This window comes from Pipistrellus kuhlii, unplaced genomic scaffold (assembly GCF_014108245.1).
Source record: "Pipistrellus kuhlii isolate mPipKuh1 unplaced genomic scaffold, mPipKuh1.p scaffold_m20_p_14, whole genome shotgun sequence".
NCBI classification, from domain to species: Eukaryota; Metazoa; Chordata; class Mammalia; order Chiroptera; family Vespertilionidae; genus Pipistrellus; species Pipistrellus kuhlii.
In genome coordinates, this window is record NW_023425449.1 from 27,900,816 (window position 1) to 27,927,607 (window position 26,792).

The 26,792-nt window shown below is 43.0% G+C and overlaps 1 protein-coding gene across 5 annotated transcripts in view; it reads right to left on the minus strand.

Moving 5' to 3' along the window:
• ASPH (aspartate beta-hydroxylase) overlaps nt 1-26,792 on the minus strand; it is a 150,593-nt gene that overhangs the window by 9,265 nt on the left and 114,536 nt on the right. For all 5 annotated transcript variants that reach the window (XM_045581438.1, XM_036437003.2, XM_036437002.2 and 2 more), the window contains 5 exons: nt 25,436-25,586; nt 22,040-22,176; nt 15,375-15,473; nt 12,673-12,762; nt 8,204-8,341 (listed from right to left, as the gene is read on the minus strand). In XM_045581438.1, the coding sequence (XP_045437394.1) occupies nt 8,204-8,341; nt 12,673-12,762; nt 15,375-15,473; nt 22,040-22,176; nt 25,436-25,586 (615 nt within the window). The remainder of the gene's footprint in view (nt 1-8,203; nt 8,342-12,672; nt 12,763-15,374; nt 15,474-22,039; nt 22,177-25,435; nt 25,587-26,792) is intronic.

Below are 26,792 nucleotides of genomic sequence, written 5' to 3' on the forward strand. Positions count from 1 at the left end.
AGAGAGAGAGAGAGAGAGAGAGAGAGAGAGAGAGAGAGAAAGAGAGAGAGAGAGAGAGAGGATACACATTTTATCTATAGTTATATTCTGTTTCCTGAGATGGCAAAAATTTCTATTTTTTAGGCAATTCCATCAGGAATTTGAAGGATGCCTACATTGTTAAAGGACTCATATGAAATATTACTTCCTTGACCCTAAATTCACCCATTTCATGGAACTGAAGAGAGACATGGGTATGGTTGGCCTTTGAGTTGGTGGCCCAGAAATCAATAGCTTCTAACTCACATTCCTTCTTGTGGCTACACCACACAGACTTCAGAAATCAGAGCTGATTGCTTTCACAGTGCCACATGCCCCCATAAACCCATCATCAGCACTTGCCTGTTGAGTTAAACCTCAGCTGTATTTGGCACTCCAGTCACCCACAAATGGATTTCCTAGTTTCAAGCCTCATTAGTCCCACAATACACTCCAGCTCTCTTTAATCCAAACCCTCCATCCAGTTCAGGGCACTTGGCTGATATTCTGCTCATCCCTCTTGAATGGTACGTGTTTCTCTTTTATACCAAATTAGATTATCTCCTGGCTGGGCCGGTGTGGCTCAGTGGTTGAGCATCGACCTCTGACACAGGAGGTCACAGTTGATTCGTCATCAGAGCATATGCCCAGGTTGAGGGCTCAATCCCCAGTAGGGGGCATGCAGGAGGCAGCCGATCAATGATGCTCTCTCATTACTGATGCTGCCATCTCTCTCTACCTGTCCCTGCCTCTCTAAAAATCAATAAAACATTTTTAAAAATTAGATTAAGTCCTCATTTCACATGCTCTCCTTTCTTTGGCTTAATTTTCTAATGCACTTAGCATCTTCCTTCTTTACAGCAATGAAGGAGTGCGAGAAAATCTCAACACTATTCTCCCTTTGCCAAAAACATCCTATAAGCTATTATTTCTCCCCCCCCCCCCCTCCCCCCCCCCCCTCCCCCCCCCCCCCCCCTCTCTCTCTCTCTCTCTCTCTCTCTCGCAGAGAGCCCGCCAGTAGCCATCTGCCTTGCTTTCCTCTGAACAGGTTGCTGTCTGGGCTTGCTGGACAACTGTCCTTGGCCTCTGCCTGGTTTCGGGCACCCTAATGAGTGAATGCTAGTCATTCCTGAGAAGGAACACACCACAGATAAAACTGAATTTCTGAAGCTAGTCGTACACTTGATTGAAGGCCAGGCCATGTGCAGAATTCTAGGCAGTAAATAACTTCTTTGTAGAATTTTGCAAGCATCGCTCCATTGCATTATAACTTTTAGTACAGTGTAGTGTTTGGAGGTGTAAAATTTAGAGCCAGACAGCCTGGATATGAAATCTGACTCTACCACATAATTAGCTGTGTGATATTGGGCAAGTTACTTAACCACTCTGTGCCTTAGGATCCTCATTTATCAAGAGGGTAAAATGCTACTACTTCCCTTAAGAGTCTCCAAGAAGATTAAATGTGCTTACAAGTACGTTTGCTGTATGTAATTATAGCTATGATGATGATGATGGTGAAGATTTAAGATCTTTTTATTTCTGGTTTCCTGAAATTCTATGGTAACATGCCTTAATGTAAATGCTAGAAACTCAGCAGTCCCTTCAATATGGAAATTCATCTCACGGAGCTTTAAATATTTTCTCCTAGGTAGGAAAACAGAAACATTTTTGCTGAGGCAGGTAGTAAAGGTTGCAGATTGCTAAGTCAGGGGAGTTGCTAAGGAAAATCACTCCTGAATGGAATGAGTTTGCTAGGGTTGCCAGAACATTCCACAGCCGGCCTGCGTGACTCCAACCACAGGCGGCGAATAGTCCCTCAGTTCTGGAGGCTGCAAGTCCAAGCTCAACGGGTTGGCGGGTTTGGTTTCTTTTGAGCCCTCTCTTCCTGACCTGCAGATGGCCACCTTCTCATTATGCCCTCACACACCCTTCTGTGTGTCCAAATTTCCTTTTCTTATGAAGACACTAGTCACATTGCATTAGGACCCACCCTAACAGGCTCATTTTAACTTGACTGCCTCTCTAAAGGCCCTGTCTCCAGTGGTCAACATTCTGAGGTTTGGGGGAACTAAGGCTTCAACATACTAATTGTGGAGAGGGCGGGGGGACACAGTCTATAGCACTAATGCAGAATCAGGTTAGAACTAGTTCCAGCTAAGAAAGTAAACAGCAGATGGAGGGGATCGGAGATAAATTCACATCAACGCAGGAATGAGTGAGAAGAATTTTAGAGGAGCAACATGAAATAGAGGCATGGACAAAGGCAGCAAAAAGCTATGCCTTTCACATGTGGGCAAAACATAATACAAGAACTCTTAAAACTCAGGTTCACACACACACACACAGGATTGGGCAAGTGACCGTGTAATTAGCTGTTAAGAAAAAGCCTGTGAAAGCCTGAAAACTCTGACGCTGGCATTGGAAAAGTCCCAGATATGTATGTACTCTGAAAGGTTCTGACTCTAAATTATAAGAAAAGGCACATGGCGGCACAGGTTAGGCATTAAATTGGAGAAGGAATTGATAACAATTGTGCTTTAGGAAAATGTATACCACATTTTACTTAACTGTGTACCACATTTTACTTAACTGTGTGAGAACGAACTTGCTACAGTTAATTAGTTTGGGAATTTATCTGATTTCTTTTAGAGATAAAATCGGCTTACTTGAATCTTAGCCAAAGCATGCCTGTACGTTAGCACGGTTAAGAGAAGACAGGGGAGCAGTATGTTCCCCTTATAAAGAAACTGGGGGTGGGCACCCCCCGAGCGCCGAGCTGAAGGTAGGAAATCGGAGCAAATACAATCGTGAGTCTAATGCCCACGCAGCACATTCTCTCTGCAATAAGTTTAATAAAATCTCCTGGGAAATTAGTGGCATTAACGCAGCAATGTCTTGCTGGTTCTAATGCATTTTAATCAGATTTCCTGTTTCCCAAGTTGACAAAGGAAAACATCGGACATTTGTTATTGTGGAAATAAAGACCAACCAAAAGGAAAGGCGCAGGCTATTTATTCAGGGCCTGCTAGGGCAAGGGAGCTAGCTGCCCGCACTTGTTCTCAGGCCGGGAAGTAGGAACACCATAGAGCAGTGGTCGGCAAACTCATTAGTCAACAGAGCCAAATATCCAAAGTACAATGATTGAAATTTCTTTGGAGAGCCAAATTTTTAAAAAAAAACTTCTTCCAATGCCACTTCTTCAAAATAGACTGGCCCAGGCCGTGGTCTTTTGTGGAAGAGCCACACTCAAGGGGTCAAAGAGCCGCATGTGGCTCTCGAGCCATGGCTTGCCAACCACAGTTCTAGGATAAAGGAGACAAGACAGTCCAGGTTGCCAGGAGGAACATGTCTGGGATGCAGACAGCAAAGGAGATCCACAGTCCTCAGACAATAGCCCAAACTGGCAGGGACAGTGGCCAATAATGTCAGTTGGAGGAAGGTAAAAGGAGAGACCAGGTCTCTGCATGGCTCTACCTACTGTGAACAGCGAGCTGAGCTACATCCTGAGGGAGCTACAGCTAGGAGCAAACCCCCCAAAGCGAAGGGGCTAAGCTGATGGGGAGGCTTTCTGTGTACATGCTAAATATGTCACCTGATAAACAGATCAGCGGATGACCTATAACGTGTATGTGACACCACTGTAATGAGCTAGTTATTAATCATAGGAACAAAGCAAAGGGAAGGCCAGTCATTTTGAGCATGGCCATTTGGGCAGCTTCACCAGGAAGCTGCTTCTCTACACTTTCAATGGACGCTTCATTCCATTCCCTGAAAAGCACTGGGGGAGGGGTGCACCAAAGGGGAGACAGTGCATGCTCAGCAAAGTCGGGAGGACATAGGTAGGATGCCTGTCAGTCAAACCTGGGAACAGAGACCACTGGCCAGAGGGGCAGGGCCACTACAGCCCATGACAATTTGGGAATGCATAATCCCCAAGACAAAGGCGTTTTCTCTGTGGTGGTTCCCTTGTTTTACACTTGCCTGAGTTCCCTCCATGGCCATGTGGACTGCAGCTAGGAACACAAACTGAGCCAGCCTGATGCTGGATTGGCCTCTGCTCCAACATGGAGTGTAAATCTCGACACTGGCTTTGATGTTAGCCCTGATGAAGGCACTATGGGACTTTTTCCTGGGTGGGACAAAGGAGAACAGGACCTTGGAAACTCAGGGGATGAATTCTACAGAAACCAAGCTTTCTACAGTATGTGACCCTCCCGGATTGGCCTCCGGAAATTTTTATTCTAGCAGTACCCCAAGAACCCCACTGCCACCAATAACATACGTGTATGTGTGTGGTTACGACACCAATCTGTGTGTATGTGCAGTAAGTCATAGGTCATGATCTACTCATTCAAAAACTTGGAACTGCAAATGCAGTACCAACCTACAGGTACAGCTTGCAATTGTCTAAAGCAGTGGTTGGCAAACTCATGAGTCAACAGAGCCAAATATCAACAGTACAACGATTGACATTTCTTTTGAGAGCCAATTTTTTTAAACTTAAACTTCTTCTAATGCCACTTCTTCAAAATAGACTCTCCCAGGCCGTGGCATTTTGTGGAAGAGCCACACTCAAAGGGCCAAAGAGCCGCATGTGGCTCTCGAGCCGCAGTTTGCCAACCACGGTCCTAAAGTATCAAACACTGTGCTGTGAGTTCCCAAAGAAAGCCACAAATAAAGCCAATTTTTAGCATATTCTCCTCCCCCCTTCCCTACATCCACAAATACTGAAAACCTACCCATTTCACTTTAAGAAAACAACCTCTTAGTTTGGAATAATTCAAAGAATAGAGAATATTTTTTCCTTTTGCTATTGCTATACATGGCATCACATGCAGTCTAGTCCTAAAACCTTAGCAGTGTCTACTCTTACGAAGGGCTCACATTCAAACATACACAGGCACACCCTTGACGGTGGGTTTTTGTTGCATTTTGTTTTCGTTTTGAGCCTTAGCAAAAGCGCAAAGGACAGTAAAAGCAGAGGCTGTAATTTGGAACTTAAAGATAAAAGAAACAGACTTGGCTTCGATGGGTGAAATGACTTGCCCAAGGTGTCAGCGCTGAGAACAAAACGAACCTGCTTTTAACTGTAGACCCCCGTTCAAAGAGTCCTCCTTGAAAATCCTACCACCAGCAGATTCCCTGAGCTCTCTGAATGCCCCTGGGGATACTGTCATTTTCAGTGACAGTATCAATGGTTTCCAAAAAGCTTAAGCTTTGAATCACAAAAATAGGATTATGCTATTAGCTGATCTTAAGGCACCGCTTCCAGCTGGGCCTCATTCCTAACACTTTTCCATAAAAATCACGAATTCTCTTATGTTACAGCTTAATTTCACCGTAAATCTGACATTTTTACTTCTTTCTCAATCCATTTCATCTCAAAAGCAGTTCAGTGAAAACATTCAGATGTTTAATTACACCGCTAGAAATGTTGAACCACTAATGTCATTACTGGATGTCTTCCTTTTTTTTCTTTGTCAAGATGACGTTATTCATACACAACAGATCTCTTAGGAAAAGCTCCAGTCTGAAGGAACATGACAGAGAGCCTTATCTTTCTAATCAATCATTCTTAAGTACTGGGCCACCCCATCAGCAAAATATCGCTGGGCCCTCCTCTCACTGAAATATAACTACAATATGAGGAAAGGAAGATTATATGCATGCAATCTGTTTATATCTGAGCAGCTGTTCTGAAACACCCAAACACTCAAAGGATGCCAGGATGTTCCTTGTCCCCAGGGAAGAAGTGAGGATAGAGTCAGGTAGCAGGAGAAACAAACACTAAAGGGATGCTTTAAATACTGGTTTCCCGTTGCTCCTGGCTGTTGCGTTTGCTATGTTCTTTCTATGCATGCAACTAAATTTGCCTCCAAATGAGGTGGATCAAAGGATAATCTCAGAAAAAGGAAAAGCAGCTTTCTTATGGTAGGATGGCTTTTTTCCCCACGAGAGGAGATTTCTTTTCTCTTTCCTATTTATATCCTAACAAAGACGTTAATCCATTTTTGTTTCAATTTCTATGTTAAATATCCTCAAGGCACTTGGGGCTCTGATATTTGTGATTTGGACAACCACCTGCTAAATTTTAAGGAGCACAGACCTACAAGAAAAAACTGGAGTGGAATATTTTTCTCTAAATATTTTCCATTGAGTTGCATAGTCTCTCACCACCACCACCACCACCACCAAATGGCAAAGTACACAATAAGGGGCAACAATGACAATCAACAAAAGTGGAAAACAAATGATGACTTTTACTAACATTGTCCCATGCCTTCAAGAAAATGGCCCTCTACGTCTCCCTGGAACACACCATGAGGATAATTTAAAGGAAAATGTACCATCCATGGCAGTTAACTGTCACAGAAAAGCCTGAATGTGGGTGATAATCCTAAAAGGATTTTGGCCAAAGCATGGTGGCTACCAGATTTAGAAGGTTTCCACTTTAAGATGTTCACACCTGGGTGAGGATCCACGTTCGGATCTGAGAGCACGTGGGGTCAGCAAGAGCACCTAATGCTTGGTCACCTTCCAAGCATCCATTGTGCCTCTTCCTCCTTCCTCACAGAACCCTGCTTTAGTTCAGATATCCACCCTCCTGCAGATAATCCACTGACTGTAGAGGAGTAAGACCTTTCACCGCTCCAGGGGTTGATCAATTGTTTGAAGGACAATCTCACAGCCCCTTGCCCATAATTCATCCAGGACGGAAATGTGACTTCAGTCGACTCCATTAGACAGAAGGGAAAGACTTTTGCTCCCTGCTGGAAGGACAGGGACAGTCTTTCTCCTGCTGGAAGCTTCTTACCTCAGCCTATTGCCAGCTACTTGGGTTGTTAGATAGATTCCCTTATAACTGTGAGTACCCATGGGACATGGTTATGAACAAGAGAACAGGGACTGTTTGGAGGTTTCTAGAAGGCCATGTAGGGCTGGTGTGGTGCTGAACAATGTCAAGAAGCCCCCAAATCCTTTCCAATTTTCTTAGTCCGCCCCAATTCTAGAGGCTGCTGGCAGCCATCCTGGAGAAAGCTGGCTCTAGGACAAAGCTGACTGCAGAGGCGGCTCACAGACAGGAAAACCTTCCCCAATTACACAGCCCTGAGGTCTGCCTACAGCAGGCCTCCTTCCCAGGAGCCAATCCGATTCCTCCTGGTGTGAGCCAGGGTCATGCTGTGTTTCCGTTACTTGAACTTGAAAGCATCCTAAAAGCTACAGTAGAGAAAGAGACTTACAAAGAGACCAAGAGAAAAAGACTTGCTGGGAGAGAACCAGAAGCGCCCAGTGTGATATAATCCGAGAAAGGATGGACTTTTACAAAGGAAAGAATCGCCGATAATGCTAAAGGCAGTACATGCATCAGGGGCGCTGTTTTCCCTGTACTGTGTCTGCTTTAGAAATAGAACAAGTTTAAAGCAATCTGCATTCACTGTTACCACACCATGCTCTTCTGATGCATAAGGTATTCAGAGGCTAACTGATGGCAGATGACTTTACACTGGATTATGATGAATATTATGGGTCACAATTTGTTTATGATGATTATCTAGTGTGGTTTTTTAAAAATATATTTTGATTTTTCACAGAGGGAAAGGGAGAGGGATAGAGAGCTAGAAACATTGATGAGAGAGAACTATCGACCAGCTGCCTCCTGCACACCCCCTACCACGGATGTGCCTGCAACCAATGTACATGCCCTTGACCGGAATCAAACTTGGGACCCTTCAGTCTGCAGCCTGACACACTATCCACTGAGCCAAACCGGTTTCAGCATGAAGTGTGTTTTTACAGTGAAATACAGAGTAAACATGGTCAGGTAAGACTTATTCAACATAAGTACATGGAGAGCACATTGCAACCTTTCTTTTCCCCCAAGTAGACTACATTCATCACTAAAGCCTCGTAGACACATTTTATTCAAGACATTCTCGAAAACAAACAAAAACTGGAAAAATGTAAAACATTTATCTAAAGATTGCACAATTTTTACGAGCATGAGGGAGTACTGAAGCCAAAATGCGTGAGAAATGCTCTTTAGGAAAAACTTCTTCCTTCACCATCTCCACTAAACCTTCGGCTAATGTCACCGGATATAAACTCTCTCTCTGCCCTGACATTCTTTTCCACGGGAAGCATCCTGGCTGTGAGGAGGAAGCAGACAGTCTGAGTCAACACTCACCTTCACCAGCTCCGTGTAGCCTGTTTCTCTCGGGGTCCACCACGGCTGGGCTTTCAGTCCGTCCACGTTGTAGAGCGAGCGCTGCCAAACGGATGCAAAATGGCCCCTCTGGTGCCCAAGCTCGTACCACCTATACGCCTGAAAGAACAGAAAAAAGAAAAGAAAAAGAACTGCAAAGGAGGCATTTTTACTAATTTTAAAATTAAAGTCACCAATAACCAAGTATTGCTTTGTGACAGTGAAATAAAGAGCTTGCTAGTCAGGCGTGCCCAAGTAAGTTACACTGGTGAGAACTGTTCTTGTACTGGGTTCCTGGTTATGACCCATGAGGACAAGGGAATGGGTGATTTTATTTTCTGTCCGAGGTTGTGTGGTGTTTTAACACAGGATTTGTGCCGTGTGCACTCGGGTCTCCCTCAGTGTTCAGTAGAGTCTAGGACTTATTTGTTGAGTAATAAACAATTTTGGACACTGATGTAGACTATATAGTCTATCTTTTATCTCTTAAATTCTGTGTTTGAGTTTCCTTTTAAAAGAGTTGCGACGTTGATCATTTCTTCAAAGATATCTGCATTTACTGCATGAGAATTCTAAAATTGAGAGTCCCTCTTTTCACATGTGTTTTTCTTTCCGTGTCCGCATTCAGGAAGGCCACCCAAGGTAACAGTGTAAATCCTCCATTAAATTAATTAGACAAGCCAGGCTGGTGTGGCTCAGTGGTTGAGCGTCGGCCTGTGAACCAGGAGGTCACAGTTTGATTCTCAGGCAGGGCACATGCCTAGGTTGTGGGCTCCATCCCCAGTGTGGGGTGTGCAGGAGGAAGCCAATCAATGATTCTCTCTCATCATTGATGTTTCTCTCTCTCTCTCTCTCTCTCTCTCTCTCTCTCTCTCTCTCTCTCTCTCTCTCTCTCTCTCTCTCCCTCCCTCCCTCCCTCTCTAAAACTCAAAAATATATATATATATATATACACACATAAAGGTATCTTTTAAAAATTACATAGACAAACGGAAATTGTATTCTGAGTTGGCATTAATATAGTGATAGCCCATAATAGATTTTTTAAAAGGGGGATTTTTGTTCCCTCCCCACCCCCCCCCCCCCCCCCCCCCGTGCTTGCGCTCCCCCCCTCCCCCCCTAAGGATAACATCTGTGGCTTTAGGCTAGCTGTAACATGATATGACTGGCCTCCAAGAAGACCAGCCTTTCCAGGGACAGCTGGCTGCAGACTGAGTCTCCTTCAGACAATGCCCGGCCATATGCTCTCCGGAGGCCCTCCCTGCAGGCTCCCCCAGGGCCAGGCTCCTCCTCCTCTGCCCTGAGACACCCGTTGTCTCAGGACAGAGGACAATCTAGTGCCCTATCAATAGTAACCCCTTTCTTATTGCAAATCTAATCTAATGATTACTTTTATAGAGTGATTTCCAATGCACATTTTAATCAATTACACACCACCTTTTAATACCAAGCAGATAAAGATGTTCATAAAACTCCAGATATACTTTACGTGTTAACTATAGTGACTTTTATGTCTTAAAATTCATACTTTGAAAATTCTTTCGCTAGGAAAATCAAGGGTGATAGCAGTACCACGTCATATTTTCAGTAATTCTTTTCAGTTTACTTGCTTTTATGTGTGATCAGCAGTTGATCATTCCAAGAACTGTGAAGTATCTACCATTTACAAATGGTAAAGCTGAGGCTTACAAAGGCTACAATCTTGAACTAGAACCCACAGCTCCGAACAATGTCCTACACAGCTACTCTTCAATGATATTTTCAACAAAGGTAAAATCATCTTCAATTACATAGAGGACCCAATGAATTCAGCAAGAGGAAAAAAAAACACAAACACATCTAAACTACTTTTCAATAAGAATTTGCAAGAAAATCAAGTTAGAATTCATTGAAAATGTCCTCTTTACTGTTTCCCTTTTATACTTCTTACCAAGAATACTGAAATAGAGTACCTTCTAAATAAATGTGTTTTCTATACTTCAAATTATTGTCAGGTATGATCGGTCACACACACACACACACACACACACCACGACAGAAATTACATGTCAAATGATTCCAACTCAGAAAACCCCAGGCCACACCTAGGGAACAGGCTATGTCTTACGTGGCCCCGGCCAGAGTCCACTACGCCTGGGGCTCTGTGCACAGTGGGGCCTGGGAGACACACTTGTGGTGCGAACAATTGGCTGCACCCTGCCTGTGGGGGACCCTGAACGCCATCGCTTGGCAATCGGACTGGTGTTTTTTTTTTTGCACTGGGGGTGTTTGAGCATACAATGCAAGTTAAGTCTAAAGCAAGAAACAGCAGCCAGGTTCTCACCGCCATCGCTACATGGAAGGTGACAACAGACAGCACGGACTGAGCAAGAGGGAAGGTGACACAGGTGCCAGACACCAGGAAGCTAGCTTTCAGATCCCGGCCTGTTTGGATGGGAGGTCTCGCAGAGGAGGAGGAGCTAGAGCTGATTCAAGTCCAGATCCTGGGGAGTCAGGAATGTCATCAAATGAGAGATGGAATCCAGGAAGGAAAATGGGTTAGAGGAAGATAAGAGAGTTGTCTCTGTGACACTGTGTGGTGGCATTAAGCGGGCAACAGACGTACAGATCTGGACTTGGAGTGGAAGAGGAGAGCTGGGATGGGGATCAGGGAGTTATGGAAATACTGGGAGCAGCTGAGTGTGAATTGCTGAGACCATCATGGTCTGTCTCCTCCCACTCCTATCCATACGGAACCACTAGGAAAACCTTCCTCAAAAGCAACCTTATAGCAGGCTCTGCAGCACTGAGGCTGTAGGTCTGCTTCTCTCACGGGGCCTGGAGCCGAGCTCCAACAGAGAACATAAAGATAGCTGCTTGCCAATGGGCAAACTCAGAGCATGACAGTCAGTTCACCGATTCCATAACTAACATCAAGAATGTACTAACAGGGGGCTTTGCCTGGCTGGTGTGGCTCAGTGGTTGAGCATCAGCCTATGAACCAGGAGGTCTTGGTTCGATTCCTGGTCAGGGCACATGCTGAGATTGCAGGCTCCATCCTCAGTGTGGGGCGTGCAGGAAGCATCCACTTAATAATTCTCTTTCTCATCATTGATGTTTCTCTCTTTCTCCCTCTCCCTTCCTCTCTGAAATCAATAATTTTTTTTTTTAAAGAATATACTAACATGGGGTTTCTACATTCCACTTGCTTTCATTCCACTGTAAGGATGAGTCCTTGTGAACTTCTAAAATTCAAGAACTGTGCTGTTCTGTGCATATTAATAATAAGTAAGCGGATAGAACAACAGTCTCCTAAGTTCAAATCCCAACCCCCTAACAGGTATTCAGCAGTGAATGCTTGGCCCTTGAAGTAAGGGCTGTTTTCATCTAAGATGTGAGAAGAAATCATAGACTTCTTTGATCTATCTTTCTTTGTCCTGGACCCTGAGATGTTCAAAGATAATTAATCAGTGAGAATAATTACATTTATAGAAATCAAACATGAACATTTATCCGGTGTTAGATATTGCAGCAAAGTCTTTCTTATCCCTCTCATTCAAAGGAGGTAGCAGGCATCTACATCTAAAAGAACGAAGGAACACAAAAGTGACTGCTAGTCAGTAATTTTTTCTCCCTTTATTTCTAATTCAGAGACTCACTTCATCCTTTTATCCACGGCTCTAAGGAGAGCCCAGTCTAGAGCCGTGTGACGGTGCAGCACTTACCTGGAGGTGGGTTTCACCTCCCAGCAATGTCCTGTAAACCATGGTGGGCTGATTGGGAGTGTTTTGAAATTTACATATCATGACTAATGACCTAATGTTGTGTTTAAAGAAGCTGACTCAGAAAATGTTAACAGCCATAAAGAAAATATGTAACTAGGTTCAGCTACTACACTTTTTGAGTCAGTACTTGTGATTACTCTTCCTACAGGTGTGTCATCTTAAACTTGGTATTAAATATTTCACAAGGTAATTAACCATGGAGTTCAGGGAGCTTAGGAATCAGTTGAATTAAGACGTCATTCTGAGATAACTACTTTTTAAGTTCCCAAATAAAAATAAATCTAAGCAAACTGTTAAAATATTTTTAAAATACTTAAACAATTTCAAGGATACCTATTTCATATTTTGAAAATATTTTTCAAGGCAAATGTCTACCATTTTATACATACACAGAGATATACACATAGGTGCGCCTATACACACACACACACACACACACACACACACACACACACCCCTATTTAGAGACCGCTCTTATTATTATTCACTCAGATACTTTCTTAAAAGAAACTACAGAAGCCAAAGCCCAAAAATTCTTTAGAGGATAAAGTAAGAGTTGTTGGGTTGTTTCAAAAAAGCTTAAATTATCACCTTCAAAAAATTATGTTAAAAAAGTATAACTGTCTTAGAAATAATTTACCCCTACTCCATCCTCTTTTAGAATAAAAACATTCATAAATACATTACCTCCTTGTTCCCAACCCTCTGCATGGCATCCCCCAGGTGAAAATAAAATCGTCCATCATCAGTGCCAGGATCCCCAGATTCTATTCCTTCCTGTAGAAAAGACAATGTTAGCATTTATGGAAGAATACCAGTCAATTCATTGATTTACTTAATCTTTATATACCAGTTGAAAATCGAAGAACCAGACAAATTCATCTCAACATTAAAGTTTGGCAATTAGATTACCAGTCAATATTTACAATGCAAAACCAAAAGAAGGTTTAATAAAAGTTAAACTTTAACAATACATTCATCATTAATTAACAGCAGATTAGCCCATAAAATTAGCACCATTGCTTTGTGAATTGTCTCTGTGGATGTGACCATATTTCAGTATCCCACATAATTTCTCTGGCCAGGTACTAATACATTTATTTGGTTTTCCAAATCTAAACATTTGTGATTTAGAGGCTTGTTTAAAAATGCCTGAACCAACATGTTTTGTTATTGATATGTCTGAAGTGACAGAGGCCCAACTGCAAATAATGTTTTTCCCTCTCCAAACAAATGTGCTCTCCTCACCTTTTAACAAAATTCTATCTAATAAAAGAGTAGTATGCAAATTGATTGTCACTACAACACACACGATGGCTGCCCCCATGTGGACACATAATGGCCGCCACAAGATGGCCAGCAGGGGAGGGCAGTTATGGACGATCAGGCAAGCAGGGGAGGGCAATTGGGAGGGACCAGGCCTGCAAGGGAGGGAAGTTGGGGGGAACCAGGCCTGCAGGGGAGGGCAGTTAGGGGTGACTAGGCCTAAAGAGGAGGGCAGTTGGGGGCAACCAGGAAGGCAGAGGAGTGGTTAGGGGATGATCAGGCTGGCAGACAGAGTGGTTAGGGGCAATCAGGCAGGCAGGTAGGCAAGTAGTTAGGAGCCAGCAGTCCTGAATTGTGAGGATTGGGCCTAAAAGGGCAGTTGGACATCCCTTGAGGGGTCCTAGATTGGAGGGGGTGCAGGCTGGGCTGAGGGACACACACACACACACACACACACACACCCATGCACGAATTACATGCACCAGGTCTCTAGTATTTTGTAAAACATTTGACAGGATTAAAAGCTAATTGGAATCTCTGAGAATGTAACTGTTATTAAACAAGTCTTATTATAAAACACTTAGCTGATATCTATCTCCATCTCCCCCATAAGGACTGACATTGAGACTTATATAAAGAGAGAGAGAGAGAGAGAGAGAGAGAGAGAGAGAGAGAGAGAGAGAATACTAAAGCAAGAAAATAAACTTTAAAAAATAAAAAAGGACAATGGTAAAAAAAAATATTCAATATCAAGGATTTCCTTTTAAAAATCTGCATCTTTGAGGCTTTGTCACAAGAAGTCCATTGTCCTGGGAAGAAATTTTATTTGCGTAATGTTGAGAAGTATTATAGCTGCAACAAACAGGAAAGAAGCAGAGTTGTGATCAGGGTTCTGGACGGATAGACACTCTAATCAATGACCTCAGTTGTTAATGGAGCACCCTGCCCCCCATATCTCATCATCGTTGAAGCAGGGAGAGTCCTGTTAGGCCTTTCCTGTGTCAAAGGAAACCTAAGAAAACACCTTAAGTCAGAGAAACACACATGCCCACAGAGTTGTGGCAGGGGATGGAAAAGTCTGCAGCGGCCCAGTGACAGTCAAAACAGATTGTGGGGTGCACGCCCACCTCACTCCCGTGCTGGGATGTGAGCCAGATATGACCTTTTTGAGAAACCATAAGTCTGCATAATTATATAAAATGTGCAGATTCTCAACACAGGCAAGCAATTAAAATTGTTTTAATAAGAGTTATGTTGGCCAAATATAACGTGCAAGCTATTTGCGTTCAGGGGGCTGCTACTTGGTACCTCTGATTTAAGCCCTGTAAAAGAAAGAGATCATGAAAGTATAATATACTGCTACTTAAAAAAAAAAAAAAATTCACTGACATTCAATCAGCTACCTGTCCAATATGGCAGCTGCTGGCTCATGTCATTATTTAATTTGAAATTAATTAAAATTAAAATTTCAATTCTTCAGTCATACCCCACCACATTTCAGGTTCTCAGTCGCCACGTGTGGCCATTAGCTACTTGAATGGAATACAGAGGGCATGTCCCCTGTGGTGACAGATTCACCGGTAGCCCTGAGCTAGACCAAATGTGATTTGAGCCAGTTGACCAAGATGCAACTGGATATGATAGAGAAAAACAACAGCATAGTTTAATCTGAGTATTCTGACCTACCAGGCTTTTTGGAGTTTGACCTCTTCAGGGTGCATATTTTTACCTCACTTTGTGTAAGCTGTCCCGAGCCCTATTCAAACTATAGTTTCAATCATTTAATTCATTGCCCATATTTTAAAATATTATGTCAATAACTTTGGTCTACCTTTAAGTTTCAATACAAACTAATAACCTCTTCAGTTTTAGAAATGTCTTCATAAAAGTCTTTTCCAGAGAGTCTCTGCTCAGACAGTTCGTGTTTCTACATTTGATACTCTCATTCCTGGTGAAGGTCCACTTTGGCCTAAGAATATACATCTTCTGACCTAGTATCAAATGTAGGTCAGAAGATGTATATTTTCACCATGAAAAGACTCAGCAGTGCATGCCAATTGATGTACAAAGATTGACTCAGAACCATCGGAAAATGAACCAAGGGCAAGGGCAGGGATAGTTACCTTCAAATAGGGAATGCTTTCTGCAATCTTGTTCTGGGCCTTCAGGATAAAGCCGTAATGCACTTTAGCAAAGCCATCATTTGGTGCCACTTTCAGAACCTAAACTCAGAGAAAAAGAAGCCACTGTGATTGACAACAAATTCTACAAATGACTGTCAAAACACATTCTAATTAGCTTCGCTCTACTTGGATCATGACGTTACAGCTTTAAAACACTAGTGTTTAGTTTCATTGCAATATATTAAGCTTAAATGGCCTCATTTCCTCTCAGCTCAATGTTTTCACACCCACACATTAGTTCTTGAAAAATGAAGGAATAAATATGAAAAGGCAATGACTGTTAAGAGTGTTACTTTAACAATGCAAATGAGCAAAACATCTGTCGATTGTTATGACTTCAATATATTTTTAGTAATCAAGAAAAACTACATTTGCTATCTTAAAGTAAACTCCGAATAATTTTACACTTCTTTACATACATGCCTTATATTTACATTACCTTAACAGAAAACTTAGTTTGCATTTGTAATGCATCATGATCCACTGATTCAATGTAAATTTCTTGAAGGTCTAGCCATTTTCTAAAAAACATTTTTTTTTTAAATTGATTTCAGAGAGTAAGGAAGAGATAGAAACATCAACGATGACAGAGACTCATTGATTGGCTGCCTCCTGCTTGCCTCCCCATTGGGGGTCAAGCCCTCAACCTGGGCATACACCCTGACCTGGAATTGAACCATGACCTCCTGATTCATAGGTCAACGCTCAACAGCTGAGCCACACCGGTCAGGCTAAGGTCTAGCCATTTTTAAGGACTGAGAATAAAGAGGTGAACAAATCCAATATTCTGTGATAAAACCCAGGTAAATATTTAAGATAAATCAAATTACAGTTTATCTTACGCATTTATTATGATTACAATTAATTATGCAAAATGCCTCTAAATAAAAATCAGCAGTGAGAAATCAAAACAATAACATTCAACTCGGGGAGCTGCTTAACCAAACTAATTTACGGAGCAAAAGTGAAAGCCTTGATAAAAGGTTACCATCTCAGTGAAGCCTGCGCCCAACCAGCAGATATAAAACAGACCCCTCCCCTCATCACTAGTCACTTTCTAACTCCTTATCCGGACTCCTCTTTATTTGTAGTGCTTATCTCCATTGACTTATTATTTATTTCCCCGACTAAGAAATAAGCAGTACAGGGATTGTGTCTGTTACACTCACTGCTGATCCCCGGTGCTTAGAACAGTGCCCAGCACATGGCAGGTTGTGAAGAAGTAAGTCTGCACTGACTGAGCAGATGGGTGCATGCTGCTTTCCTCTCCAACGAGGGCTCTGAAAGCAGGCTCTGCGGCTGCACCTTCCCAGCTCCTGTGACCAGGCTGGATGCTGAGGAAGAGCTCAACAAATGCCCCTGGAATTGAACCTGATGGAGGCCGATCGTGTTTCCAGTAGCATAACTCTGAAGGGATTATTATATGAAGTACAGCTACACAGATGTCATTTCTGCTTGCTCTAGACACACAGCTGTCATCTCAAGTAATTAGCAAAGGTACTCCTTTACTAGATATTGTTGAACACACAGACCTCTTCTAGGCCCCAGACATATACACATAAACGAGAGACACTCGCTTTATCAGGGAGCTCCCAGTTGGGCAGGGAGACGGACCCATAAGCAGACAATGGCAGTGCGATGTGGTGTGACTATAGTGATAGGCATGAGGCATGCAGGGAGTACAGCAGAGGAGCACCTAGCTCACTCTGGGGTGGGTGTGGCTGGGCCACATCTGAAAGGTGTGTAGGGATGAATAGGAGTTCATCACGGAAAGGGAGCATGGGGGATAGAGGGCAGAAGGCAGATAAGAAAAGCTCCTGTTAAAAGAAAGCACACACACACAAAAACAAAAGCTCCTGTTTATTTGCATGGCCAAGATAATTTCCCGGGGAGCAGAAATTTAAAATGCTTCTGTTTGACTGTCTTTGAAGTGTAACATGTAGTATGCAGCAGGCTCCAGGGCTCTTCCCTCATCTGCATGGCAGAGAGTCCCACGTCCCACTGAGACACATGCGACTGAGAGGGGAGGCTGGGCCATTAGGCAACCAGAGGCCGCCTCCCTGCTTGCTTCGCTATGATCACCCTCTGTGCTCGCTGCAGTTCACACGCGGTGCATGAGGGATGTGCAGGCTGTATTATCCAGCTGCAATCAACAAATTCTCAGAAAAGGACAAGTGGCTTTAGAAGATCTCTAAGAATGCCACACTGATGTTAATACTAACAATATAACACAAATTCTCTCTGTTACACACACACACACACACACACACACACACACACACACACACACTGGTATAGCTGCCATTTCTAGTCACAATACAAACTGTGCATGACATTACCAGAAATTTAAAAGTCATATAATCATAATAGCATTACACACTGATATTACTGAAATATTTTTTTTTTTCGGGGAGAATACAAATATTTTTGGCAGTTAAATAAAAAAATTTTAAGATACCAACATATTATTTCATCTTAAAACGTATTTTGGAGTAGCTTTTACAATGTCCATGATAAATCAGTCTATGAACATGCATTTTGCAGGTATTTGCTTGAATATTTTTAAAATTGATTTCAGAGAGGAAGGGAGAGAGATAGTAACATCAATCATGAGAGAGAATCACTGATCAGCTGCCCCCTGCACGTCCCACACTGGGGATATGCCCTTGACCAGAATCGAACCTGAGACCCTTCAGCCCATAGGCCAACACTCTATCCACTGAGCCAAACCGGTGAGGGCTACTTGAATATTTTACACTGGAATATTAAACAAGACCACTGCTTGGGCAATGGGAACCACTAAAAAGTTAAGCCGAGGATGGATGGTCAGATCTGTGACTGGTGTGAATGAAAGCAGAGGAGACAGGCCTGGACAGGATAAATCTGTTTAAAATGGAGAGGATTTGAAAGATACTCAGAAAGTAAAGAGGAATTAGTGACTGAGTACCGGATTGTGGACCCATGAGGATATGCTATGTTTGTACCACTAGCCACCATTTCCCAGGCTGCTGTGGCAGCTTCCATAAAGAGGAATTGATTAAGCAAAGCATAAAGAAGAATTTAGGGGGTTATTGGGATGACATTGAGAGAAGAGGGAGACATAGGAGCGCCTCCAAGAGCTGTAGGTGTGAACAACCTAGATCTAACCATTTTAAAGTTGGTCTTTGTTGAAACTAAGTGCAACAAAAACCCAGAAAAGGAAAAAGTATAAATTTACTCAAAGATAAAAATTGACATGCAAAAAATAGAAAATTACACTATCACTTTTCTGGAAATGATCTTAGACTGTGCCATAACGTATCAGGATAAACTGTGGTTAAGGAAAGAGAATCCATTAGACACAGCTTATTAACTCTGGAGTGAAAGAAGAAATAAAAGGCAAACCGCACATGTATTTTTCAGTCTATTAATATGTCTTTAAAAAGGAACCCACTCAATTGTATTAGACAACTACAGTTTAGACCTGCATCCTGTTGTGCTTATTCAGATGGGATTATGATTTCAAATGTATAAACAACAGCAGGGAGATTTTATTTTTTTCAAGATGAAGTAAAATGTTTAAGTATCAGATTTAGTAGCAAGTAAAAAAAAAGTGAATGTATTCAAAGAAGATTTTGAAAAGGTAAGGAAGGACAAATTCATAGTGGGTGAGATAAACTGGTATGTTTTCAGATACTGACTTAACTTCACATGTGCTTAGAACTCAACCAATACTTGATCATGATTTTAGGAAGGAAAGAAGGGAGGGAGGGAGAAAAGTAAAGAGGGAGGTAGGGAAGGAGGAATGAATTCTATAATTCCATCTTATATAATGGCTGCTGGCAGTGGCAGAACAATGGGCATATTGGATATAGTTTGACAATTCTTACATTCGTACAATTCTGAATCTTTGAGATACAGCATGCATCCCCTAACCCAGTGGTCGGCAAACTCAGTCAACAGAGCCAAATATCAACAATATAATGATTGAAATTTCTTTTGAGAGCCAAATTTTTAAACTTAAACTTCTTCTAACACCATTTCTTCAAAATAGACTTGCCCAGGCCGTGATATTTTGTGAAAGAGCCACACTCAAGGGGCCAAAGGGCTGCATGTGCCTCATGAGCCACGGTTTGCATGACACTCAGTGTCATGTTTAGGCCATTCACAAATACAATGCCCCACATGGACGTATATGTTTTATGATGTGGACCAGGTATATTAGTGGATGCAGGATCAATCCACTTTTTGTAGATACTCAAGATGCTATAAAAAGCAAAGGTCTTATTTATGTCCTCTCAGATAGAAAACAATTATAAGGATGAAAAGACAATAGCTCTGAAATTCAATTATTTTCAATGAAGCATTGAGAGCAATAAAAGGAAGAAAGCACCCCTTTATGAGTGGACCAGTCCCCAGACTGGGGCTGAACTCACTACATTGAACTTGCCAGCATTTTACAAACAGAAGAAATCCTACTGACCATCCCTGAAGAGCAGCCTTTTGATGTCAAAAGCACCAGCTGGACACCCATAGACAGATGTGTTCTCCTCTCTTACCGAGAATTAACTTTCCCCAGCTTCAGAGCTCGTTTGGGATCCTGTTTACTCCATACCAAGTGAACTCCCTAATTGCTGGGAGGAGTCACAGTTTTCTAGATTTTACAGTTACTTGTGACCTAGAGGTTATTTATAAAAACGGCCATTACAAGGTAGAAATCCTTTCAAAGGCATTGCTGCTAGATAAACAGAGTCAGTGGCCCTCTGAGAGGTGAGTCATTTACTCCCCATGCCTACCAGAAGCCAATTCCAGTATGCCAGCAGAGCTGAATCATCTGGAGGTGGCTGACGGCATTTCTCCAAACCTGAAAAGGATGCATAAAATGATTGCTTGCTGCCAGACAGCTGAGGGCAACTTAATCTACATGTTATTGCCTCCTACTGGCCAAACACCTGAACAGCCAAAGGTAGTTTCTCCCAAACCTGATAATCTGACAGTGGATTTGTGTACTAACCCCTGGCCTTCTAAGTGTTTATTTACCTTGCCTTAGGACAATTTGTGTTAATAAAAAGCAAGGGGTCCTGAATCAAGGAGAACTTGATTACTTTAGCCAAGCTATTCTGGCCCCCAAATGCCTTTCAAAATTATGTTTCATCTCTGGACTCTTTAATTTATGCACAGCACCTTCTCCAGATTTCTGAACCCCTCTACATGCTGCATCAAGACCACCGGCATTACATGCCCAAGAAACTCATGCTCTGTAGCTTCTCTAGACCAGACTTCTAGTGAAAAAAAAAAGAAAAAAAGAAAAGAGTATGTTTTCATGTTTCCGAAACACTTGAGTTCCTCTTCCAGCATAGAGCACACTTTTAGAAAGGCTGTTTGTGGACCAATAAAGATGAAGTTTGAAAGTACCACAATTATAGGTTGAAGGTTTTGATGTACCAAGTGTCAACTAAACTCTAAGATCTTCTGATCATGGGGAAAAAGACTATGTGAAAACAAAACTAAGATGTCATCTATCATAATACATGCCATTTAACTATATATATATATATATATATATATATATATATATATATATATATATATAAAACCCTATTATGCAAATAGACCAAACTGCAGAAACCCTAATATGCAAATAGACCGAATTGCAGAACAACCAAACAACCAGTTGCTATGACATGCGCTGACCACCAGGGCTGTGCATCAGCAGCAGGCAGATGGTGGGCATCGGCCATGGTGGGATGGTGGGGCAGGTGAGCAGGGGTGCCAGACCAAGGCAGGCGCCAGTTGCTATCATCGGGGTAAGCCTCTGGTGGTTACTGAAAATTCTTTGCTCCTGTGCGCCAAAGTCTCGCTGGGCATTCACACCTGCTGTTGGTGTCAGTCCCACATGCACCTGCTGCCAGAGCCACTGCTCACACCCACTGCCAGTGCTGGTCCCGATCACTCAGTTGTCAGCAGGTGCAAGTGGCAGCTGCCAGCCCTAATCGCCCTTCAGAGCTTCTCCACCTCCCCTGCTCCTGAGGGACAATCAGGGCCAGCAGCCACCTTTTGCACCCACTGCCAGCACCAGTCCCACTTGCACCTGCAGCCAGCACTGCCACTCACACCCGCTGCTGGCACCACTGCTCACACCTGTTGCCAGTGCCTGGCTCTGGCCCCTGATTGCTCAGCACCATCAGTGGGTACAATGCTGCCACCCCAATTGTCCCTGAGGGCTTCTCCACCTCCTCCTGCTCATCGGGGCAGCAGCTGCTGACAGTGCAGGGCCTGCTCTCGCCTGCTGCTGGTGTTGGCCCCAATAGCTCCGTGCTGACAGCAGGTGGGAGCGGGGCCTGTGCCGTCACTGTGTGGGAGCAGTGGTGGTGGGAGTGGGGCTGCCGGCAGACAGGGTTTTGGGGGCTCACGGTGGGGGCACGGAGGATGAGCTGAGACCTACTCCTGTGCCCACTGCAGCCTCACTGCCCACAGTTCCTTTCAAGGTGCATGAGTTCATGCACTGGGCCCCAAGTTTAAAATAAAGAGAATGAGAGATTGGATGCATTAAATGTACTTTACAAATTAGACCACTGTGTTCAAAATAATTTGATGTAGTTAATGGAAGACTGCAGCTTGCTCACCTTTTCATAAACCTTCTTGGCATTCTCATTATCTCCCATCAGCAGGTAACCCACTCCGAGGTCATTCTTTAAGGAAGTGTCATCAGGAAATAGTTGAACTAATTTCTGAAGTGTAGCAAGAGAGCCTCTCATATGACCTGATTTGGTGGAAAGAGAAAAAAAAATCCAATAGAAATAAAAACAGATTACATACACTTTTATAGTGAGACTAAAATCAAGACAGACTATTCATTTACTGGAGCCAGAATATCAACTTAAATCCGACTCTTATATATTGCTGGCTAAATACCTATTAGGATTTCATTATACAGTTGCAACAGTATCTCCTATAAAAACTAAATATAGCCGAAGCCAGTTTGGCTCAGTGGTAGAGCATCGGTCTGTGGACAGAAGAGTCCCAGATTTGATTCCAGTCAAGGGCATGTACATTGGTTGCAGGCACATCCCCGGTGGGGGGTGTGCAGGAGGCAGCTGGTCGATGTTTCTCTCTCATCGACGTTTCTAGCTCTCTATCTCTGTCCCTTCCTCTCTGTAAAAAATCAATAAAATATAAAAAACAAAACAAAAAAACTAATATAATACTGATTATAAAGACATCCCTGTGTGCCCACCACCCAAATTCAAATCTTCTCCCATCACCATATATCATAACATAGAAACCCTCATCTGAAACCTATATCATATTAACCAATGTTCCTCCAATAAATTTAATTTTAAAAAAATCCAATAGAAATAAAACCCTTCCTATTTTCTAAATTCATTAACATTTGCTTTTTTTATATCAAACTCAGTCTTAAGAAAGTTTCTGTTATCAGTTCCCTGTAAAATCAAGTTTTACTGAGTTTTTGTTTTGTTTTGTTTATTACGATTAAATTTAAAATTATGAATAGGGAACAAGTTAAAAATCTAACTGATTTCGGGGTCCAGCATCCTGGGTGGAGCTTGAAGGGGCCCGGCGGTACCCTGCTGACATTGTTTCCAATGACCAGTGTCTTCATCTCCAGGTGAGGACCCATGCTCTCAGCAAAGGAGACATCATCCAGTGTTAGGGGACCCTCTGCTGGACGACAGGATGCCACGCACACGCGAGCCATGGAAACCCTAGCTTCAGTTCACGTTTAAGGCTACCTGGTGGCAACCTAAAATTTCTGCGGCCAGTTGGCATTACTTCTTGCTGAAGTTGGGAAGACACGCTGAGGATGAGAAAATGTGCAAAATAAGACTAGTCTACATGACACACGTAATTACCTAAAGGGCTCAGTTGCTCACAAACCGAATATTAGCCGCGGGCATTTAGGACCATCAATAGCGATTGCCCCACTAGCAGATAAAATATTGGGCGCAAAACATCACCCAATCTGTCTGAGGCTGGCTCCCCAATGCTGGCCTTGCTGGGATGGGTTTGCTCAGCTATTCATTCCTTCACTGACAAGTCTGACTCAGAATCTCTCCTGTCCCTCAACAGCCCAGACTAATGTCACACATTCTTCTGTTTCTGAACTTCCCCTATTAATCAGTATAAAGCCCGAGGTGAAAATGCCTCCTGCTGCTATCCCCACCGATCCCTTCCTCTCTGCATCATGGCACCCTATTCCACTGGGGGTGAACTTCGTCTCTACATCCCCTTCACTGACATCTCCTGCCACAATCCCTCCTCACACAGCCTCCTTCTCATTCAGAGGAGGAGACTAAGAAAGCCGTGGAAGAGGGCTAGCTATTATTATTGATTTTTTACAGAGAGGAAGAGAGTGGGAGAGAGAGTTAGAAATACCGATGAGAGAATCATCAATCAGCTGCCTCTTGCACACCTCCTACTGGGGATGTGCCCGCAACCAAGGTACATGCCCTTGACCAGAATCAAACCCAGGACCTTTCAGCCCTCAGGCCGATGCTCTATCCACTAAGCCAAACAGGCTTCCGCAAGAGGGCTAGCTTTATCCCTAGGCCCCCTCTCCCCCAGTGCTGGGACTGGAATAAGGCAGGTGAGGCACCCAAGTTCAAGAGGGTGCCCCAAACTCAGTCATCCAGAGGAGCGATTTTTATGTATTTCTTTTAAAATATCAAAATGAATGTAAAAATCTAGGATGAACAAAATATCAAAAACGTAAGGACCGACTCAGTAACCAACGCCACGCTGGAGCCCGAGGCAAGAGGACAGCTCAGCCACACGGACGTGGCACCTAACACGAGTGCCTCCGCCCGAGTCCCAGCCTTGCCCCCTCCACCTGTGTGTGTGCTGTACTCTTTTCTTCCCCTGAACGGATGCTTAGGAACAGAAGTTTAATTGACCAGTCCTTCTGTTTTTAATCATTACCTGGGTCACCTTTTATCAGAGATTTGTCATCTACCAAAGGAACATTCAACCTTTAATTCCACCCCTCAGGCAGCTGATAAAAGGGCCATTTTGTCTTGCATATTACTTACATGAGCTTCTCCTAGTGGCGTCGATAATTGGTTTATGTAAGTGACCCAGACAGCCCAGCACCCACCTTAGCATGGGCTGAGCTTCTTCCTTCCCAGTTTACATGGTAGGAGGGCGAGGACCACAGCCTGGTGATAAGGGAGGTGACAGCCGTTCTTATTGCCTCGGCTCTGGGAGCCTGGGTCACGCAGAGAATAGGCTTTATGCTGCTCTTTTCAAAGCAATTAGTGATTTAAAAAAAATTTTTTTTTCTAACGTTTTCCTTGCCATAGAGTCAAACCTTACAAGGAAAATTTTATTTAAATGTATTTTTTAAATATTTCAATATATCTTATTGATTTTTTATGGAGAGTAAGAGAAAGGGACAGAGTTAGAAACGTTGATGAGAATCATCGATCAGCTGCCTCTTGTACACCTTCTACTGGGGATGTGCCTGAAACCAAGGTACATGCCCTTGACCGGAATCGAACCTGGGACCTTTCAGTCTGCAGGCCGCCGCTCTACCACTGAGCCAAACCAGTTTCAGCAAGGAGAATTTTAGAGCGCCTAAAAACTCTTAATATTCCTCTACAGAAATGGTCCCACTGATCACTTTAACCTTCATGCACCAGGCTGTTCTAGTTTAAGAGAAAAGAGATTTGTCGTGACAGCAAGAGGTTTTTATTCTAGACCTATTCACTGATTAGCGATAACTCCTTAGGCGAATTATTCAGCCTCTTAGCCTCCGATTGACCCCCGTTTTAAAATGGGTGGGGTGGGGTGAGGGTGAGGAGGGAGGGGCGGTAAAAATAGCATCAGCATCGATCAAGGTTGGGATTTCTGTCAGACTAAGAAACAGCCGGGTAAATGATCCGAAATTAGTTCTGGGACTCAGGTTACCTTTCATGTAACTAGACTCTTCTAGGAGCACCCAGGCTCTGCCACGGAAAAGTATGGCCTGTGTGATGGAATGAACTTCTCTTCCTCCATCTCACCTAGAAACTGTTGTCTGTCTGAGCGCCGCTTCAGACTCAGCTTCACCAGGTCGGCGGGCACCTCGGGCAGGCCGGCCACCTCCTGGTAGGTCTCGATGGCCCTGCGCAGCACCTCGTTGCTCCTCCTCTTCTCAGCCAAGTCGTCTTCGCACTAAAGGAAGGCCCACACCGAATTAATGTCCCCTGACAGGGAATACTTATAATCACCCAAGATATTCATGAAAAGTGACCTTCTGTATGTGCTTTAGAAATAATTCAAGACAGGTTCAAGTTTTCTCTTTATGAAGAGATAAAAAAAATAAACAAAGGAAAGCAATACAACATGTTATTTTAATAATATGAAGGAAAGTTAGCTACTAAGCTATAGGCCAGAAAGAATATTAAAAAACAACAACAATGAAACTACTATATACTAGGATTGATGGTGGTTTATATCATGTTATACACTAACATTACACAGACAGGTCTCCAGTCCACTATTCCTGGTCTCCGATCAGTTCGTTCATTCATTCCACAACTGTCAGGCTCTGTTCCACGCACAGGGAACTGAGCCCTGGTTCCAGGACATTGGCATTGTAAAGCCTTTTAGTGACTCAGCCCACCTAGCTTTCCTAGGAGATGTGTCATTTTCTGCCTCAGAGACACTAACGGTTCATGTAAGAGAACAATGTGAATTGAGTTTATAACCTAAGATTTGGTGTGTGGATGTTCAGAGAACGTAGTCAAAATTTATTCTCACAGTGACCCAAAGAATGGGATTGCTACTTCAGAAATTATTCATACTGTAATTTGTATTTAACTTAATGTTGCCGAGCTTTTTAAATTTGTTGGGATGTGCTAAAGTAATTATATAATCTGCTAATAAAGGATGAAAAAGTCATCATTTATTCAGGCCAGAGTGGCTCAGTTGGTTAAGCATCTTCTTATGCCCCAAAAGGTTGCCAGGCAACAGACTGATGTTTCTCTCTCACAAGGATGTTTCTTCTAGTCCCTCTCCTTCCTGCTCCTCCTCCCCCTGTCTCTCTATCTCTCCCTCCCCATCCTCCTTCCTTACTCTGACCGTGTCCCTGGGTAAGAATTAAAAAAAAAAAAAAATCTATCTTCCCTTGAACACCTTACATAATAGCTTAGAGATAAAAAAAAAAATTACCTGAGGCCTAAATCTCAAATTCCTACTGTTACATGTGGATGCAAACATAGCAATTACCACATGTAAAAATTCGTGCACTTATTTGGATTTTGGTGTCCATCATTAATAATACATATAAAGAAACATTCTAAAGCACACGGCATTCCTGCCATAATTTAGTTAGCATTTGTACCAATCATTTTCTCCCTAGTTAATATGCTTTCCTCA